The sequence below is a fragment of the Ambystoma mexicanum genome, chromosome 14, assembly GCF_040938575.1.
Source record: "Ambystoma mexicanum isolate Mex_15411 chromosome 14, UKY_AmexF1_1, whole genome shotgun sequence".
Classification (NCBI taxonomy): Eukaryota; Metazoa; Chordata; class Amphibia; order Caudata; family Ambystomatidae; genus Ambystoma; species Ambystoma mexicanum.
This window is the reverse complement of record NC_090940.1, coordinates 591,398,744-591,419,052: the sequence shown is the minus strand read 5'-3', so window position 1 is coordinate 591,419,052 and position 20,309 is coordinate 591,398,744. Positions and strand designations below refer to the sequence as shown.

Genomic DNA, 20,309 nt, shown 5'->3' with positions numbered 1-20,309 from the left:
TCGGCGCAGACTTGGACTTGCATTTCAACAGAATACATTTCTTCACAATCAAACATCCTAAGTTAAACAATCGTCTCTTTTTGACTGATACCTTTCCAATATCTCCAAATAGATATTTAGGGAATGTCAACACTGGTGGGACATTAGTACAACTATTGAGAATTTCTTCCACTTCCACCCAAAATCTGGCGACACGGGGCAGGACCAAAACATATGATACCTGTCTGCAATGTCTGCACCACATTTGAAACAGCTGGGGCTAACCGAGGGGTCAAATCTAGACACCTTCTCTGGTGTGTGGTGCAACCTGTTGAGCAATTTAAATTGGACGAGGCGATGTCTGTTGTTTTAATGAGACCTCCTTTGTGAATCGGCACCAGCGAGCGCCCATCTGGTGTCCTCTAAAGGGGCACCCAGTTTCTCCTTTCTCCTCGCAGCTCACTCTGGTCGAGCCGGGTGGCGCCTGCGTATCCTGGCATTTCTTATAGCGTGGAAATCAGCCCCCTCCTGTACCCCGCCGCCACAACTAATTGCAGGGGCTGGCATGCTTCAGGCTCCTTGGGGTATGATGACCATTTTGATCTAATCGCTGCTCTGATTCTGTAATATTGCAGCATTTGTGTGGGACCACCACACAGCCTTTCAATAACGGTTGCATAAGTGCCCTCAGGGAAGGGGTCCAGCAAAGTCATTTCTCCCATGGGATCCCACCCCTCCCTAATGGTTTTATCATACGTGGGGGGGGGGGGGAGTCCGGGGCATCGCCACAAGGGGATAGAGCCTGCGTACGTCTCGGAGATCTGTAACCTCTTGTATAACCTGGACTAGGCATTCACGGTTGTGGTGCGAACTGGATCGAACGTGCATGTGTCGGGATGTTTATTGGCAAAAACTATAGTACGGAGGCAAGTGGGAGCAGCACTATATCTTTCGAGGTCTGTTTGTATTGGGCGGGCATGTAGTGTATACCAATGACTGGCAAAGTGCGCCTGGGCTACCTCCATAATAAAGTTCAAAATCAGGTGCTTGCAAGCCTCCTTGTTCATACGGTCTAGTCATCGCCTGCCACTTCATGCGTGGAGTATCCGCCCCCCAGCAAAAGCCTATAGCCAGAGACTGAAGTTTATTGAAAAAAGCCCTTCCCGGCCACACAGGAATATTAACGAAATAGTAAAGTAATTTGGGGACCACAACCATTTTCAGCAGGGAGAGTCTGTCATATAATTACATCGGCAGCTTGGCCCACAGCTTCAGTTTGTCGGAGAGAGTATATAACTATTTCCAGTGGTTCTTGGACAGCCGTGTTTGTTGCTGCCGCGAGACAGTGACACCCAGGTATTTCATTCTATCCTGTGTTCATCTGAACCCCTGGAGATCTGCCGGAGGGTACGTGGCTTCATTCAATGGGAATAGTTTTGACTTGGATTCGTTAATACGGTACCCTGAGAATTTAGTGAATTTGCGTACCTCTTCGAGTATCGGTGGGAGGTTTATTACCGGGTTTCTGATACATAGCAGTGAGTCGTCCGCATACAAAGAGATTATATGCGTGGGGCCTGTCATGCGAAGACCTTGATGAATGTGACGGAGGCACAACAAGGCCGCAAGGGGCTCTGTAGTGAGGGCAAAGAGCAGTGGTGACCGGGGGGCCATCCCTGGCGGGTGCCTCGAGCGAGTGAAAATATAGGGGATATTGTGGACCCAGTCCTGACCCTAGCTTTCGGCAAAGAATAAAGAAGCCTAACCCATTGGATAAAGAAGTTGCCTAGTCCCATACGGTGAAGACCTGAAAATAGAAATTGCCATGACACTGAATCAAACGCCTTTTCGGCTTCTAATGAGACGCCTACAGCTTGTGAGGTTGGGTTCATTTGTGATATAATAAGTCTGCATAAGTTATACGTCGTTGTGCGGCCGGGAATGAACCCAGATTGGTCCAGATGAACAAGGTCCGGCATATGTGGAAGTAATCTTGCCGCCAATAGTTTAGCTAGGATTTTGTTATCAGTTTATTACAGAGAGCGGCCGGTAGGATCCTATCATTTCAGGGGGCCTATTTGGTTTCAACAAAACCGTAATTAATGCTTCCGACATCGATGGGGGGAGTGTGCCGCATTGCAAGGCTTCCTCCTAGGTGCTGAGAAGATGTGGGGCCAAGACCGTACTTAGTTTCTTTATATAATTCAATCCCGAGCCCATCAGGGCCGGGAGCCTTGCCGGAGGGGAGCGATTTGATGGTGTCCTCGATCTCCTCAATAGTTATAGGAAGATTTAATGCATGTTATGCCTCCTCTTTGAGCTTGGGGAGCTGAACTGAGTCAAGATAGCGCTCTAGCTCCTCGTGGGAACAACTGTCTGAGTTTGAGTAAAGCGTTTTATATAACTCGCAAAATTCAGCATTTACCGCCTCAGGGGAATTCAGAATATCGCCCGAAGCACTGAGAATCCCTGTGATGTGCAACGTGCTCTGGTCCCCCCGGATCACACGTGCCAAATGTTGATCCGGCCTATCTGCCTCTCTGTACCTCCTGGCAGCTCCTGGAATTTCAAAAGATTCCCTTTTATACAGCCGCATAGTGCCCTATCGCGTGTGTGCGAATATTCCTCCAAGTCTTTTTAGTTCAGCCTCAACCTCCGTAAGATCCTTTCTAGTCTTGTGTAACATCCCGGAGGCATTGGAAATGATCCCCCCTGACCCCTGACCCACATATTAAAGGCCTCCCATATCGTACCTGTCTGGGAGACCAATGCTATATTTCTGAGGAAAAAGTCGGCCGACTCAGCGTGTAGTCTCTCTAGCAACACTGGGTCTGACAGACACCTGGGGGGCATGCACCAGAGAGGGCGAGGGGTAGCCAGGGCAAACCAATCAATCGATAATGTAATGGGGGAGTGATCTGATAGTCGCAGACTCCAGCACCCTCGGGGCTAGTGTGGGGTATGAGCCATAAATCGATTTTAGAATGTGCATCATGCACTGTGGAGTCATTTGAATATTTGCGTTTGGTCGGATTACAACAGCGTCAAGAGTCTATAAGCTCTAAATGAGACATCACACTAAACATCTGACCTGCTGCAGTGAGCTCCCTCTGCGTGTCCCTAGAACGATCCAGGGCGCAATCAAGTATAAAGTTAAAATCACCCCCCCATATAATGTATGAATGTGGGCCTTCAACGAGGTCACATTTCTGGCCAAAGAATTGGGGGTCATCCACATTAGGGCAATAAGTGTTGACAAGTGCCATGTTGACTGCAAGCATCGAGCCCCACACTATTACAAACCTCCCCAACGGGTCGATGCTACGTTTAAATTCTTGAAACTGTATAGAGCGGTGTACAAGAGTTAAGTACCCCCCGCAATTGAGAAGAGTAACTGGTGTAATATTGCTGCTTACCCCAGGATTTACTGAACCGCTCATTAGTGGGCCCCAATGCATGTGTCTCCTGTAGCATCACAATCTTGGGGGAACATCCGTTGATATACGCTGATACCTTGCGAGCCTTAATGGGATGGTTAAGACAGCGCACAGTCCAAGAAAAAAACTTAAGACGATCATTCATTCCACTCCTGGTCAACATTAGTTAAGCACTGTATTTGCAAACCATTTAGCAAGGACTTGACATAATCTTTGTTGTTGGAGTGGTCTTCACGTAATTTCAACTTTTGAGGGAACAGTCCCAACGCCGAGTCTAAACAGCCCAGCATTACAACATTACTCAGGCAATCCAACTGCAAACACTTACCCACACCCATACCCCACAGCTTCCCACCACCCTCATTATCTCCCCCAACTTGACGATGTATTCCCCAACAAAAACAAAACCATGAACTCCATGGGGTGCACTGTGAGGCCGCCAGGAAGCTCCAGCAGCGGCTGACAAACACAGAACAGCTCCACAGCCAGGTAGGGTTATGCCTCTCAATACAAACACAGGCAGACCAACTTAGTTCGGCACCGTCTGTCATTGTCCATAATGTTAGGGGCACCAGCGTGAGACTGGGTGCTGCCCCGGGCGCCATGATCTCTTTGCGATGGCGGGATAGAAATGTTGGCTTCTATGTACATGGCATCTCCAGGATCCTCAAAGAAATGAGCCCTGCCCCCATGCTGCAGTCAGAGTTTGGCCGGATATAATGGGGCATACTGCACCTGTCTCAACCGCAGCAGTTTCTTGACCGGGTCAGATGCCTTAAGCCGGGAGAGCACCGCCGCAGCAAAGTCTGGGTAAATATGCATTTCAGAAGATTCAAAGCTCAGCACACCGCTCTCGCTGGCGAGTCGCAGAATTAAGTCTGTCGCGATAATTTAGTCTCACTACAGTTGTGCAGGGGCGCCCGGTTTAGGAACCGGGGCAAGGACCTGGTGCGCCCTCTCCACTAGGAAATGTTGCGAGAACTTGGCTGGGTCGAACAGGGTTTTCAGTAAATTGTTCCATCGGGCCCTTGCACGCTGACTCCGGAATCCCGAAAATCCTGATATTATTACGGCGTGACCGCGATTCTAGGTCGTCTAATTTACTGCAGACTTTGCTGAATTCCTGTAGGAGATTGCAATATCGCGCCCATGTTTTGCAACCTGGTCTTCTGGCTTGCCAACCCTGGACTCAACCTCCGTAATGCGAGCACCCTCTTTTTCCTATTTCGATTTCAGCGAGCCTATGGTGGACACTATATCGTCCAGCTTGACATTTACTGCAAGAAATCATACAAATACAGTTGCAAGCAGGTGATCTTCCCTCGACCTTGCGGAAGGAGTTGACTGTTCATCCAAGGCGGTGCCCGACACTGTGTCCGGGGATTTAGCAGCGGTGCTGGTGTAAGTGTCCATGGGGCCCTTCTTTTTGGATGAAGCCGCCTTTGTCATGTTGCAGGATCGAGATTTCCAAGTTAGAGAGGCAAGGGTGACGATCGAGATGACGCTGCAGGCCGCACAGGCCTGGGCCGGGACAGAGTCGAGGCGCAAGTCTCTGTCAGTAGTAAGACTGGATAGGGAGGACGTCAATAGGCTAGTCCTTATATATCAAGTGAGACCCCAGGGCAGCGGGAGGGCGAACGCGGCTGCAGCCCGTGATGCGAACCAGCAGGGCCGGGGAGAGGATAAGCGAGGAAGGGGTGACGGGCCCGCCAGGCAGGGGGAGCACAGGCAACAACAAATGGGGGAGAGCAGAGCAAAGCCCCTTATAAGTCTGCAGAGGGGCAGGTGAATGAAGGTGCAGTACCAGCGCAGATAGTTGACAACTTCACAGCAATGGAGTGGCCAGGCGTCGGCACAGCAAGCATTAGAGAAACCCTACAGGGGGATGGATTGAGCAGCACCACAACACCGACAGGGGAGCAAAGAGTGCAGCTGGCACAATCAACACCCGCCCCATGGCTGCATACACACCAACGGAGGTGCTGCTCGCCCTCAGCAAAGCAATCCCCAGCGCTGGACGTGCCCAACCAAGACCAGCACCCACCTCACAGGAGTGCAGTTGTCCGCACAGGATCCAGAGAACATCCAGGCCCGTCAAGCAGGCCGGGCCACCTCCAGGCGTTCAGGCACCCCCAGCACAGCAGACGGGCCCTCATCGCACACCGCACCAGTCTCGACCGGGCAAAGGAACGGCAGGCACGGAGCGCCATAGAACAATCACTGGGCCACCGCCGCCCCCACGGCGTGCCCCTGACACACAGGAGTCCTCAGCAATCGGCCGCGGAGGCAGGGCGAGGAGCCCCCGGATCCAGATGACAAGCGCCAGGGAGGTCAGCCGGAGACTATCAGGTTCACAGCCCACAACCAGGGCAGACCAGTGCTGAGACCCGTAGGCTCACTCAGCCGAAATAGAGCAGTAGGCTGAACGAACAAGGCATCGGCCCCCCGGCAGGAGCGTGGGAATGCCGGAGCGGCAGAGCGAGCGGGACGCAGCCCAGTATAGCAGAGATCCCCAGGCTCCACACCACCAGCTCCGACCCGGACACCGCACACAGGACAGCGCCCACCCGGCACCATCTATAGCAAGGTGTTGGACCCGTCACTCCAAACCATCTCCAGCCACAGACATGTTGTGTAGGTGCCGTGGGAAGTGTCCACCGAAGGCTACAGCCGGAGCAAAGCACAGCGCAGGAATCATCCTGCTGTAGCTCCCAATGCGTTCGCCCACAGCAGCATAGGATCCGAAGAGCCCCAGTTCGCCGCGTGCAGGCTCCGGATTCGTTCAGGATTTGGGCAGCAGGCTCTGGAATCTATGCGCAGAACTCCGGTGTCGACAGAGCTTCGTATACACAGGCATAACCGGATCAATTGCCGGTAAGGATTCTGTGTGGCAGGAGCTCTTTAGTTAAGCAGCCATCTTGCTTGGCAGCTCAGCAGTGCCCCCCCCACCCCCGATGCCCTCTTCTTAGAAAATGTTTTTAAATAGTCATGAGTTCAATAGAAAAACACAGAAGCTCAAAAGGAGCCACCTTGAAGCACAAGCTGGGAGGCCAGTGAAAGTAAGTTGAGGTCCACTCAAAAGGGTTTAAAATAGTACTCCCCAAGCTAGGAAGCACCACAAATGGCAAAAAGGTAGATGTACCCCCAAGCCCCACAGTACCTGTGAACTGGAGAATTCCTTCCAGCTGGATGCCTTCCTGTTGCAGCGTAGCAGAACCTTGTTTCTGGTCATTGGTTGTGGCGAGGAAAGCTAGGACGTCAGGTGGGCTTCTGCGGCAGCATTCAAGAGCGGGATTCGGCAGCAATGAATTCTCCTTGATTCAGCAGCCTTTGGTGGTTTTGGGGCCTTTTTCTCAGCACCAAAAAAAAGAACAAACGGCTTCTTGATCCCTCGTTCCCGGACTCTGTTGAGGGGACTCTGGATGAAGATTTCCTGTTTCTGTAGGGTCCTCTGGATGCCCGCAAAGTTTTGTCCGGATTCACACTTCCAAAGACGATGCACTCTGATGGTCAGGGTTCCCCGGGCATTGGGATTCTGCAGCCTTAGAAAGTCACAGCAAGTCGGGCGTTGCACCAAAATGAAGCTTGTCTCGAGACTAGTTGGTCCCACCAGCCCAAGGGACGAATTTGTCCCTTAGGGGTCTTCCCATTCGAAATGGAAACTGGGTCAGCACAGCTGCAGGGTTTCATTGGGCACTTTGCGGTCCAGGAAGGTGCTGATGCCATCTCTTCACGTCGTCTTCGTCGGATGTTGTCTTTCATTTGTCGACTCTGCCTCTAGTGCCAAAAACCTTGCCTTTTTAAAGCAAGCTCCCATTTATTCACAGCGCTAGGCTGTCAATCACTCAGCAGGGTGGCTATGCTAACGGTTAGCCAGCCAATCGGAACTGGTTTCACTCAGGCACACCTAGAGACAAAGGACAGGGAAGTGTTAGGACCGTCCCTCACTTCCTGCCTTTCCAGACACCATGGAGCCTGGGCGTGCTTCAGGGCTGAAGCCCGCCAAAGGAAAAATGCACAAAGGACTCAAACCGATTTAAACAGAGTAAAATCCCAGAAGGACCTAAGTGACAATAAAATGGTGAAAAAAGAACTCTGGGCATTTTGATAAAATGGTCACCCTTAGGTGCTGTACTGCAACTGAGAAATCAGCCTGCAGATACACTGCACATGGTAGTAAAACCGAAACCACTGCCACCAGCCCTTCAAGTTAGTTAGTGTAACAAGATGTTACCTAAGAATTGGGATAAAGGAGTTACTCCCCAGCACTCCACATAGGGTGGTGTGTGCTGGACCCACAAAAGAAAAGTTAAGTAAGACAGGGGTCATCTTACTATTCTTGGGAACAGTAGTTCACCCAAGAAAATGTTCTTGGACATTAAGAGAAGTCCAAGGGACTTCCCAGTGGCACTGCACAAAAGGTGCTGCGTGTTACAATGCAAAAAGCAGATGCCTATGGAGTTTACCAGACTCCATTAAACAGTAAGATACACAAAGATCCTAGTCAGAAAAAACACAGGAGTGAGAAAAAAGTCCCACTCACTCAGGAGTTCCCTCCTCCTTGCTGTCCTTCACCTTCTGGCTGGGCTAGTTTAATGGCCTTGTTGGTTTCCGCTTGGGTTTTATAAAGCATGCTGGTTGAAAACGAGGTTGAGTCTCTGATTGGTTTCCCAGGTTTAATCCTCACAACTCCTACTTATCTCAGTAGTTGGAACTAGAGCGGAGTTACAATACAACATGTGGGAAGTTGTAGATATGTTGTGCATATTGGGGATGGGGTTTGGAACAGAAAAAGGCTGTAACAATTTAGAATAGACGTCCCTGTCCCCAAGGGGGAGGAGGGTGTTGGCGGTGGGGGGGGGGGGGGGGAAGGAGGAGAGTCCTGCCCTGACGGATCTTCCTGTGTTGCACCACCACCAGGGGTATTATTGAGTAGTGGTTGCACTGCCCTGACCTGACAGGGGAGAGTTACCCGGTGGGGAGAAGTTATGTTAATTGCGTTTATAACGCGCCAAAGCCTGCAGGCATCCAGGCGCCGAAAGATGGAAGTAGGATAGAGGCAGAGCTGAAGTTATCCTATTTAAACAGGATTGTCTTCAACTGAAGTGATGCCATTCATTTGTATTTGTATTTATTTTATTTATAAAGCGCAGCCAGGCCCAGGGGCATACAGGCGCATAAGTTAGATCTGGTTACAGTTGCAATTGAAAGCAGTCAATAAGGGTTACGTTACATTGCAGTTACAGGTGGGTACAAACTTAGTCATGCAAATGCATATATACATAGTCTAGTATAAGTACATTAATTACAAAAGTGTGCCAGTGACAGTCGATCATGCTGGGATCAGGCGGTTGGTTAGGCTGTCATAGAGTCCATGTTGTGAAGCCAACACTTTGTGTTATGTTTAAATGGGTTAAATGAAGGTTCTGCTCGCAAAAGCGCAGGTATTGTGTTCCATAATTTGGAGGCTTGTACAGGGAAGCTAGCACCACCCGAGTTATGAAGTTTAAATCTCGGTATGGACATAGTGTTAGCTTGTGCTGCTCTAAGAGGTCTTGAAGAAGTGTGAGGTGTAAGTTGGTTGGTGAGGTAGGCTGGTGCAAGGTTGGGCCTGGCTTTATGTGTAAGGGCCAGAGTTTTAAGGGATATTCTGTGCTTGACTGGAAGCCAACGTAGTTTGCGTCTGGTCTCCGAGATGTGCATCTTTTTGGGGATGTTGAGGGCAGCTCTGATGGCATTATTTTGAATTACTTGCAGTTTGTTGATATTTTTGTAGCTAGTGCCTAAGTAAAGGGCATTACAATAGTCTATCTTGGATAGGACTAATGCTCTAGCAAGAGTAATGCAATTGGGTGAGGAGATGAACGGCCTACATGCAGTGATCAGCTTGCAGGTGTAAGCGGCTGATGATGCTACTGCATTAGTTTGTTTGGAGAAGGATAAGGTAGCATCGATGTAAACCCCAAGGGTTTTGGTGTTATTTGACACGGGGATGAGATTGCCATCTATGGTGAAGGATTTAAATGCGGGATTGAGATTTTTGAGTTTGGCGTGAGTGCCAAGGATGATCAACTTGGTTTTTTCGTCATTGAGACAGAGTCCATGATGTGCCATCCATGCTTGAATTACTGAGTAGATTTCATTAAGGGTTTTGCTGTCTGTTTCATAGTTCCCCGAGATAGGAATGAGTATCTGGGTGTCGTCTGCGTAATTGGTATACGTGACACCCAGATAGTCAAGGATATCAAAGAGGGGCTTTGTGAATATATTATAGTGTGTCGGGGACACGCAAGACCCTTGCGGGACTCCACAGGGTACTGGTGAAGGTTCAGCAGAATCAGTGGGAGAGAAGACCCTCATGGTTCTGTTCGCCAAGAAGGAACTGATCCAGGCCGTGGCTGCGTCTGAGAAGTGTGCTGCAGTTTTCAAGTGGTGACAGAGTGTTTGATGGTTAACCAGGTCAAAAGCTGCTGACAGATCAAGCAATAAGAGGAGTGCAAGTTTACCATTGTCTTTCAGGATTTGGACCTGGGTAGTGAGATCTATTAATGCAGTTTCCGTACCGTGTCTCGGTCGGAAACCTGTATGCCTAAGTCCTAGGAGGTTGTTTGATTCTAAGTAGGCCTGTATTTGTAAATAGGCTGCTCTATCCAGTATTTTTAATAAGAAAGGTACAGTTGTTATCGGTCTATAGTTAGACGGGTTGGCTGGATCAAGAGTAGGTTTTTTAAGGAGTGGGATGACCCACGCATCTTTTAGGTTATCAGGCACTACTCCAGTTTTGAAGGAGGCATTGATGAGGTTGGTTATGAATGGTGCCAGGTCGTGCGCAGCAGCTTTGATGATCGGGGCAGGGCAGGCATCACCTTGGCAATTTGAAGGTTTAAGTTTCCTGATGATGTTTTCTACTTCCCAGATTGAGAGGGGTGAGAAGCTGAAAGGTTTACAAGTTGACGTAAAGGTAGGTGATTTGTTAGGTAATTGTTTGTAGTCCGGGTCAGCAAGTAGCAGGGATTTTTTTGCGTTGATTTTAGATTGTAGGTGAGCTATTTTATCTAATAAAGCCTTCTGAATATTACTTCACCATAGTGCATCTGTAACACATTTGTCTATGGGGGCAATGGGGGATTCTAGTTCTTTCAAAATCTTAGAGTTCCTTTGTGTTGGATTCCGCTTGTGTAATCCTTTTGTTATATGTGTCCTTTTTAGCAATAAAGATGGCTTCTTTGTAACTAGAGGAGGCTAGGGTTAGCTCAGTCTTATTGGATGCTGTGGGATGTTTTTTCCAATGTGACTCTGCGGTTCTCTTAGCTTTGCGTAATTCTCTTAGCTGCGGCATGAACCAAGTGTTAAGGTGACGCTGTGGTTTAGGTTTCCGCAATTTTAGGGGGGCAATGGTGTTCAGTGCTTTAAGTATAGCCTGGTTGTAGATATCCACTGAGACTGTGGGGTCAGCCTCTGAGTCGATATTGTTCAGGATGGGGAGTAGTATGGGTAAGAGTTTGTCAGGTGTAATATCTTTCTTATTTCTCGTGCTGGTGGCTGGGGCGATGATAGGCACCAGGTGAGGTGTATTGGCTTTGATAGAGAAGGTTATTATCTGATGATCCGACCAAATGCATGGGTCATTGGATAGGTCAATAGAGCAATTGAGGTGAGTGATCCAGTCCAGTGTTCTGCCTTTGATATGAGTGGGCTCGTGAATAATGTGCGTGTGACCCAAATCCGATAAGGTGTTAGCTAGGTCATGGGCGTTAGTGTTCTTAGGGTCGTTAAAACCAAGATTAAAGTCCCCAAGTAAGATCGTTTGAGAGTTGGGTTTGGTATCTGTGGTTATGAGTGATGCAATGTCCTCTATTAAGGAGGAGATGGGACCTGGTGGTCGGTAAATAAGGTGCAAAGTTGCCGTGTGGTTAGGTGATAGAGGTAGCTTAATAGACAAGGATTCAGCAGAGGGGATTTGAGCGTCCTGGATGACTTTGATGTCGAATGTATTTCTGAATATGATGGCGAGTCCACCTCCCTTCGTTTGAGTGGTGTTTCTGTCGCATCTAATAGCATAATCATTAGGTTTAGCAAGGGCCAGAGATGGACCGGAGGCAGCATTAAGCCAAGTTTGCGTGACTACGAGGAGATCGAGCTTTTCGTGAGATATAAAGTCAGCGATGTCGAGAGCATGGGCATGAAGAGACCTAGCATTCACCAAGGCTGCTTTAATGAGTTTGTCTTTTTGGGAAGATTTTTCAGGTGGTATAGGTAGGTCGTGCAAATGGGTATGGGCTAACTTGACTGAGTCAGTGGTCGAATTGGCAGGGTTGTGGTCAGTATGCGAATGTTTCATGCTGCGGGCTCTTAATCTAAAGTTTCTGGTTAAGATGCTAGGGTGGTGGGAGCATGGAAAGGTAGGTGGGCTAGTTCTAGAATTCAATCTAGTGTTTCTAATAGCCGTAGTACAAGGTTGGTTCGGTGTTGGTCTGGTAGCAAAGTGGCGTATCCAGAGTGCTGGATCATCCAAATACGGGTTAGCAGGTGTCATGGTGCTAGGCCACGAGGTGAGGGTGGTGGTTAACATGCGTGTGCAGGTGTAAGTGTGACTAGGAAATGGATTAGGTTGACTAGTCCAACATCTAGTGTAGATATACAGTAGGTGGATGAGAGTAGATAGGCACCAATACATGATGTGGGCAGTTTTGCTAGTAAGCAGGGGTTGCAAATGTGGTCTATTGGCGACCATAGGCACAACACAAATCAATCAAATGTGGTCTGTAGGCGACCATAAGGCACAACACTAATCAATCAAATGTGGTCTGTAGGCGACCATAAGGCACAACACAAATCATATCACAGTTGCCATTATAAAAGAGGTTCATTGATGGGGGACTGCCCTACATCAGTTTCACTTTCTAGCGGGAAGGACATTAGTGAGTGTGTACCCTTGACTGGGTCCAGATACACATGCAGGCCTGCAGAATATGTTGGAGAGGTTCAGTGGAATCCCACATAGATTGCCCATGCCTGTTGCGTGGCGTCTCTCTGTGCTGAAAATGAGAGGGAGTCTGTGTCACTTTCTTGCAATATTTTGTGAACATTTTATATTTTAAGGCAAAAGACAGAATTAACATTTTCTTTAGTATGTATCAGCGCGACCGTTAGAAGTGATATCAACTTCAGTTTCCCTGAGATGGCATTTGTATGCATATTTACAAATGTGTTTGGTTGGGGCAGGGGGGGTCTTGATTGCCATGCTGTGCAAGGAGACTATAGAAGGGGCATTTCTAAATATGCATTTCTATTTTATGCTGCTTTTGTATGGTTATCCTAAAAATCAATCAACTTCTGGGCCGCTACCATCTTTCCTTTTTCAGATTCACACACAAAGGTGGCAGGAAATTACTGCAGACACATTCTCTTCTTTTTATCCTGTCGTTGCACTAGGCTTGATGAAATTTGGCATGCTTGCTTCTTTGTTGATATCCCCCATCATATATAAACGTTGTGCACAGCACTCAGTATTATTGCTTAGTTGTTACTGATTTGAGAGTGCCCGTACGTGTCCATTTGGGTAGGGGGCAGGGACAGAGGTGAGCGAGAGTGCAGTCAATAAGCAGTCTACTTTTCGTTTTGATTTTCAAACATTGTTAATACTTACATTTTCTTCCTCAGATATGGAACGAACGTGTCTTTGACGTCAAGTACATTAAGGTAGGCGGCTCTATATATGGAAATGTTAGTAGCTGATCTCATCCGTCATTCAGTTGCTGATCTTAGTGCGTGTTTGCTCTATAGTCTGTGATATTTTCATGTGGACAGAGCAATGGGTTGTCTTTATGGTTGGCCTTGAGACATATACTAGTTCATTGATCAATTTTCCAAAGATAAATAACTCCAGCTGTTTTACACGTTTGCCATTTGTTTTTCCTTCAAAACTATTTCTGCAAACTTTTAGTTTACATGATGCAGTGTCGACCTCTGCTTTACATTCAAGCTGCCCTCATTCTGAAACTGTGTTGGAAATAAAGATCAAGGGAATATTTGTACAGCACATGGAGACATGACTTCTGCATTCTTGTTTGAAACAAACTGTTCAGAAGCATGTATTTCAAACAGCATTGTTTCTAACCAGATTTCGGGAGATCTATGAAAAATCTGAAAATACAGATTCATTTCAGAATTTGTCAAGGCTTTTTGATTTGTCAGCAGAAAATTGGAGGTTTGCTCACAAAATAGAGATCCACATAACATCATTACAATTTAACATCTCCTCCAGACAATGAAAGTTTGGCGCTGCATGACCCCTCCTGCAAATTCTATGTCTTGAGCCATTTGCTGATATGTAGCTTGTCTAGAGTCTGCTGTTTGATTTGGAAAGCCTGCTTGTGCCTATGTGCTCTTCCATTTCTAGCTTTGCCACTGGGCTAGATTTCTGCCCGTGTAAAAGTGGGCGATCTCTGCTTTTGACAAGTGCCCTTGATAATGAACGCTGTGATTTTGGTGCCCACACTGGCTACCTTGAGACTGCTATGCTTTCCCTCCATCAGGAAGGTGTATGAGCTGTCCTCAAGAGAGCGGTCTTCCACAGATATTTTAAAAATCTGCCACAAGTCAGTATAGGTATACGTTTAGAGTGCATTAAGGGTGTGCTGCTCTAGTGAAGTTATCTTACATTTACATTTTTTTGTGATGTGATTTCATTATCCAAAGTGTTGCAGTCAACCTACCTCTATTTTTAACATTAAAATAGTTGTTAGGTTTCACACTTTAAATTTCTGATCTGCGCCATTGAGGCATCCCCATCACGGCCTTAGGTCATGACTCGAGCTGACCCTAAACCCAGATATAAAGAGCAGGCTACTTATCCAATCCTGTATTTTCGAAGACTATTAAAGTATTTCATTATTGACATGCATTGCCAAGCCATTCCTTGAATGAACCTAGTGCATCCTTTATATCATTTATGCACACATTGCATTAAAACCGTGATAAAGTCCCTTGGGGACCCGAGGCATAGTGGCACTCAAGTATATGGTTATTGTATGGAGAAGAAATAAGACATTTCATAAGAAGTTCACTGAATCTCAGAGCGATATGCACTTGAGCTCAAGTGGAATTGTCCCCTCAGAGTGATATCTTCCATAACTCGTGTTGCGTTTAGTAGCCTTATGTAAGGGCACACATGGCCGTTAACGACCCGCTAACCAGAGCCTAGTAGGCCACAGTGCAGTGAGATCCTCTGCACGGGCTTGGTGTAATTGCTGGCAATGTCTACCCTTACAATTGGCTATTAAAATGATGTATAACCCCAGCCTAAAAATCGGTTTCGAAAATCCTTTTTTTAGATGGGGATACTGTCTTCGTGTGAGACGGCAGGATTCCTAAAAACAAAAACACAATCTAATATATGGCCACCAGGCAAACGTAACAGAAGCTCTGCCAGAATCCCTTTCTAAGAAGTAGCATTGTGCGTAAGCCAGTGAAACCATGAAAGCTAAGGAAGGGGATTGTGGGTGGGACAGGAGGAAGAAATTGCTCCAGTGGGTAGAGCTAAGGAGTACATAAGGAGAAAAATGAACACATGGAGCTGTTGGCTTGCTCACCACGTTGGTTTATACTTGTGATTTCCCAACCTCATTCTGGTCTACCTGATACCGCCGGGTCCTAATCGACATTGAAGGTCTAATGTTAAACCAATATTTAAAGTATCCTCATTGTAAACCGTCTTATATGTTTCTGCTAATTATCGGTTTCCTCTATTTCCCCAAAAAGCCTATAAATGTCCCCGGTCTTCATAGACCACCAATAACCTTAGCAATTGACGCTGGGTTTGAGGTGGGCTGATGCGTGTAGTGATATTAACAAGCTGTTCACCTGGATCAAAAATCTTAAAGGCAGATTGCTGGCTATATGTAGCTTACTACCTACTGTAGACCAACTGTGAAAGTATTAGCATATATTGTGTGTGAATTAATACCGCTGTAATTCAAATATTTTAATTGATGACCTGTGTCATGCATGATCATGTGGCAGTCACTAGCATGCCCACTTTGTTCTGACGTTTGGCATGAGTTTCATACTTGAGATCCAATTGTAAGACGAAATCCACAATAGAGTTTTCGTTGGCCCTATATAGGCAACACAGTAGGTGAGCATTGTTTCCCCGATATGCAGATACGCATCACTTATTAAGATTTTCACAAAGAAGATCCTGCCAATTTGGGCGTTTTATTTGCACATAATGTTGATGTAAAGGGATTTAGATCCTTTTAAATCATACTTAGTTGGCTACTGTGAAACTACAGTGCTGACTTTGCTGAATAAAAATCTTATACAATAACATAACTAAAGGATTTGAAACCATTTTGAAAATTAAGATTTTTAGTGCTAGATTAGTTTACCTTCCGCCCACTGCGCAAATACAAGTTAGCATCACAAATGTATTGGATACTTACTTTCTTGGAAGCCAGATGGCCATAATGCTAGATTCGGAGCATGAGCTCACACCTGTAAGTTTTCATTGAGCTTTTCACACAATCAAGAATTAAAAAACGTAATAAAGATATCTGTGCTGTCATCAATACACTCGGGATTTGGAGAAAATACTGCTTTCTTTGACATTAGTATGTATCTAAGAAAAGTCCAAATTCTTAAGACGTTCTGAAGGTCAGTGTTCGGTTTAGCAGCCATCACGTCAAGAGCCGACTGAGGACATTGCTCTTGGGGGAGGGGTGCAATTTTATTTCAGTTCATGAATTGTCTGGTGTCGCTGTACAGTGTGCAAGCATGCTTTCAGGTAACAGTTTCCTCGGCCACTGCCCACAGTTTTGAAGTCTCTTCTCTGTCACCAAGGTTCTTCGTCACACTTTAGACAAATTGGGTTTGCAGCACGTTGGAATCATCGCAGCGGATGGAGGCTGGGAGATTGTCAGCACTTTAGTAGTTGATCCCTATCTTTCTGAGGCCGTACAGATTATAGGGTAAGTCATTCCCATTGATTATAGAATATTACAGCCAGTTTTCTTCCCATAACTACCATAGGCCTCCATACGTCCCAAGTTATGTTCTTTATTGCTCAGCTGAGTTTTTGACTAAGTGTTTTTGCATTATTGCCCAGATAAGCATTAAGTGAAAGCTATGATCCTCTTACATCTGTCGAATTTGACCGAATAACCTAATGGGGATCAGACTGAGTAGTAGTGATGAAAATCCACTGTTTAACCAAGGCAAGGTCTGACTCCATTTCACAGTAGGCTTTTGTCATTTTCACTAAATCCACTCCAGCATGTTTGCTTGTTTGTGGGCCAGGTCGCAGACAAATGGATACATCAGTGTTTACTAGACGAAGGGTAAGCATTTCAAGTTGCAAGCTATTAGCCACGTCTGAAAAGTCAAATGTCTCCTCAATTTTCCACATGGACTTGGCACACGATTTCATACTCGACATCAGCAGGGGGCACATTTCGAGCTCTTTGCAAGGAAATTATGGGATTACTAGATGTCCCGCACATTGAACCCACCTGTATGAAATAAGATCAGAAATTCCTCCAATTCCTTTAATCAAAGAAATCAAGAACTGTGGAGTTGGAAAGAAGGCAGTCGGGCCGGAATCAGTGCTGTACTGAAGGTGCCATTGATGTATTAATACATACATTTTCTTTTTATTGTGGTTTTGTTGGGGGGTGTTGAATGACGAGCCTCAAACCACTTCACCTGCACAAGGTATTCGGTAGTTGACTGGTGTGATCTGTTCAATAAATTATTTTTGACATGAACATGTTTTTATCTTTCCTTGTAACTCATTAACGTTTAATTGCAGTACAAGCTTTATCTGTCCGCTTATTTATGGAAATACTCTATAAACGGTAATATTAAGATTCTGGTTAACAAAATGGCAGACAACACATTTTTGTGGCCAAATAACAGGACAAACGGAGCAAGGAGCCTTGGTTATCTGGTCCGTTTGCTTCATCATTTGGCTCAGGCAACCGGCTTTCGCTTAACCTGAATGTTTTTTTTCTTCGGTGCCAGTGGGCTCCCTCAGTTCTATTTTTAATCTTCTCAGTCTGTTGCAAACTGGAATTTTCACATCCATAGCTTTAATTGCCTCTTTCAATGTAACTTGGAAGTGCAGTTAATGCTTTTTATTGCAGTGTCACTTTGGCTGTCCATACCTATTTAATCCATATCAGATTTAGTACATCCCAGCAACTTGCTATTATTACAGAAAACACATGGATAGTACTAAATTCAGCAATAAATCATTTCTAGATTCAGTAGATATAGCTGTACTTTTAAAATATTAAAAAAATAGATTTATCAATTGATATTGGATCATGAAAGTGAAATATTTGTTGAGCAATTGAGTTTTTTTCTCAGTTCTTTGACTGTTTCTCTGGGGGTTACTCATTCTCCACTTTTTCCTGAGCACATTTTGCCCTTTGCATGTTTGCCTGATTACATACTGTTTCCCTGTTTGCTTCTCATTTTCACCACTTGAATGAAATGTTCTGTTAGTTTGGATCTCTGTTTTTAATAGTTTGCTTTCTGAATAGAATACGCTTGGTTGTATACCATAGAACATATTGGACGTCCATGCGTCTCAAGTTTTAAACATCCATTGTGATGTTTCAGTCATTTTCCTATGTACTTTGGCAAAGGCAATGAAGAAGGGGTGTTAGTTGCAAACATAAATGACTAACACATGTTCAAATGTTGGTAGCATTCCCCTGAAGGGTTCCTGTACAACAGCACAAAGGTCAGAACAAGTATTGAGGTAGTTTATGATGTTGTAAATAACATTAGAACATATACTAGGGAAAAAACAAACAAACAAAACGTATATAAGATATTGGTGACTTAGGAAAAAATGGGCATAGTTCAGTGGTTTTTTCAAATACAGTAAAGGCAGTGTGCTCAAAATAAGCACGATTTCTGGGTAGGTTTTAATTAGTAGGGAGGGGCTGACAAAGGCTAGTGAAAACACGATGAAAGGCAATAACTAAAAACCGTGGTGAACTGCATCTAAATAGCATGCAATGAAATGGTACTTAGATGTGCATGTGTGACTACTGGAGCAATAAGTAAACAGATGTGCTGATTGAAAACAAGGTTAATGTTTATAAAGTTGTAAGGTGTTCACTGCATAACTTTGCGGTGGTGGTTCCTTCCAGCCATCTGGTTAGAAATGAGGGGTTTTGCCCTGCAAGATCTTAGGTTAGGGCCTAATTGGATCAATCTGCGAGATTAAACCAGAGGTGGAGAGGACTACAGCAAATCATTACATCCTTGGGTCCTGGAAACTGTTTTGGCTGACTTGTTTGGCACTTTGGGCTCTGTTTGGTTGGTATCATGAGAACATTTAATGTAGGTAATTTGGCACAGAACCTCCAAGGAAGATTATCTTGGCCTGTACCATAGCCAGTGGTTTACTTTGAGTCGGTTGATGGTTGACTGGCCTGCCTTTACATCAACGAGAATTATACATTTTCGGGTTTTGCCCATTTTGCATCCTTTATTTGATAGGCAGTGAGGCCCGCAGAGAAGGTCAATCTTCGAGTTTACAAGTGTTCCCACAACAATTTATTCACAGCCTCTTGACCATATAATTCTTCCACTTCTAGACCGCTTTATCATCTATCTCTATGAGGGCCACCATCTTTAGACCAATTTGCTAACTTGGTTCTGCACCCCGGGGCGTGGCTAACTAGCTATGTAAGAGGTTGGGCTGTTCCGGAGCTCCCGAGGATCCGACAATTCTCCTGAGAATGCCCGCCGTTTAAACTAAAGAATACTCATCCTAAAAGCAGGCGCATCTATGGAAAAGCAAGCTGCGTGCAACACGCTAAACGGGAGCCAAAACTGAGCCATGCTGAGAAAGCTATCCACGATAAACGAAATGTAATGCTCCAGAGAATGCCTTCACAAAATGGCTGCCCCATCTAACAAAGCGCTCGGTGGACCGTACGTTGTGACGCCGAGCGAGCTAAGCTCCACATAGATAATAAGGAGATCTGACACCGGAAAGTGCCCGACAGCGAGTCCAGACGCGCACTGAAGAAAGGGCACGCTGGAAGTTAATGTGCACCGGCCCCAATCGCACATGGAAGACCGGAGCTCCCGCACAAAGACGCAACCTCTGGCTCCGGCAAATGGAGGCATATCCAGAACCATCTGTCAATACTGGAGACGGTGCAAGCGTCGGCGAGCTCCTTTGGTAAGGTGGGTTTGCATTGCCCCTACGGAGCCACTCACAGAACATAGACTGACTAGCAGAGTGGATGTGGCTAAGGCAGCTGGAGCATCCACAACACAGTGGCCACGGACTGGCCGCGAACACTGATAAGGACACTGGCCCAAAACAAAGAAGGTTCATACGTAATGAATCAAAGGGAGCCGGACCCGCCAGCAAGCTGAGCACTGCAGAACGCACACCGCAAAACAGATTGGAGGTGGAGACGCCGCAGTATAATACGACAGCCCCATTTGGTGCAGCGCTGGAGAGGACACAGGCAGGAGCACAAAATGGCAGGGCAGGAATTCAGGAGACTGACGGAGGCGGCCCCACTTCACAATCCGTAAGTAAGACAAACCAAACCAGGCAGTGTCACAAAAGCACAAGACCAAGGAGGGCCACTATTTGGGGGGCTCAGGAATACAAGATCATCCAGACAAGACACAGACAGTGCCTTGTACAGAGGGGAAGACACGGCTGTGACATAAGAGACACTGGAACAGCAAGAGGGACCGGAGCCGGCACAAACACACGAAGTCGCATAGATCGCCCCTAAAAAAAAAAAAAAAACACACGCGGACAACCACCGACACTGGCAGGGAGAGACACCACTCCCCCCCCCCCCCCCCGGAGTAATAAGGGCACGGGCCAACTTGGTCCCAGGAAGC

General features: G+C 46.3%; 1 protein-coding gene across 3 annotated transcripts in view; it reads left to right on the top strand.

Moving 5' to 3' along the window:
* The window catches only part of GALC (galactosylceramidase), a 271,332-nt gene that overhangs the window by 70,621 nt on the left and 180,402 nt on the right, over positions 1-20,309 (top strand). For 2 of the 3 annotated variants that reach the window (XM_069637935.1, XM_069637936.1), the window contains exon 6: positions 13,080-13,118. In XM_069637935.1, coding sequence (XP_069494036.1) covers positions 13,080-13,118 — 39 coding nt within the window. Of the gene's footprint in view, positions 1-13,079; positions 13,119-16,259; positions 16,388-20,309 lie in introns of all 3 variants that reach the window. The other variant, XM_069637938.1, reaches the window with a different exon arrangement.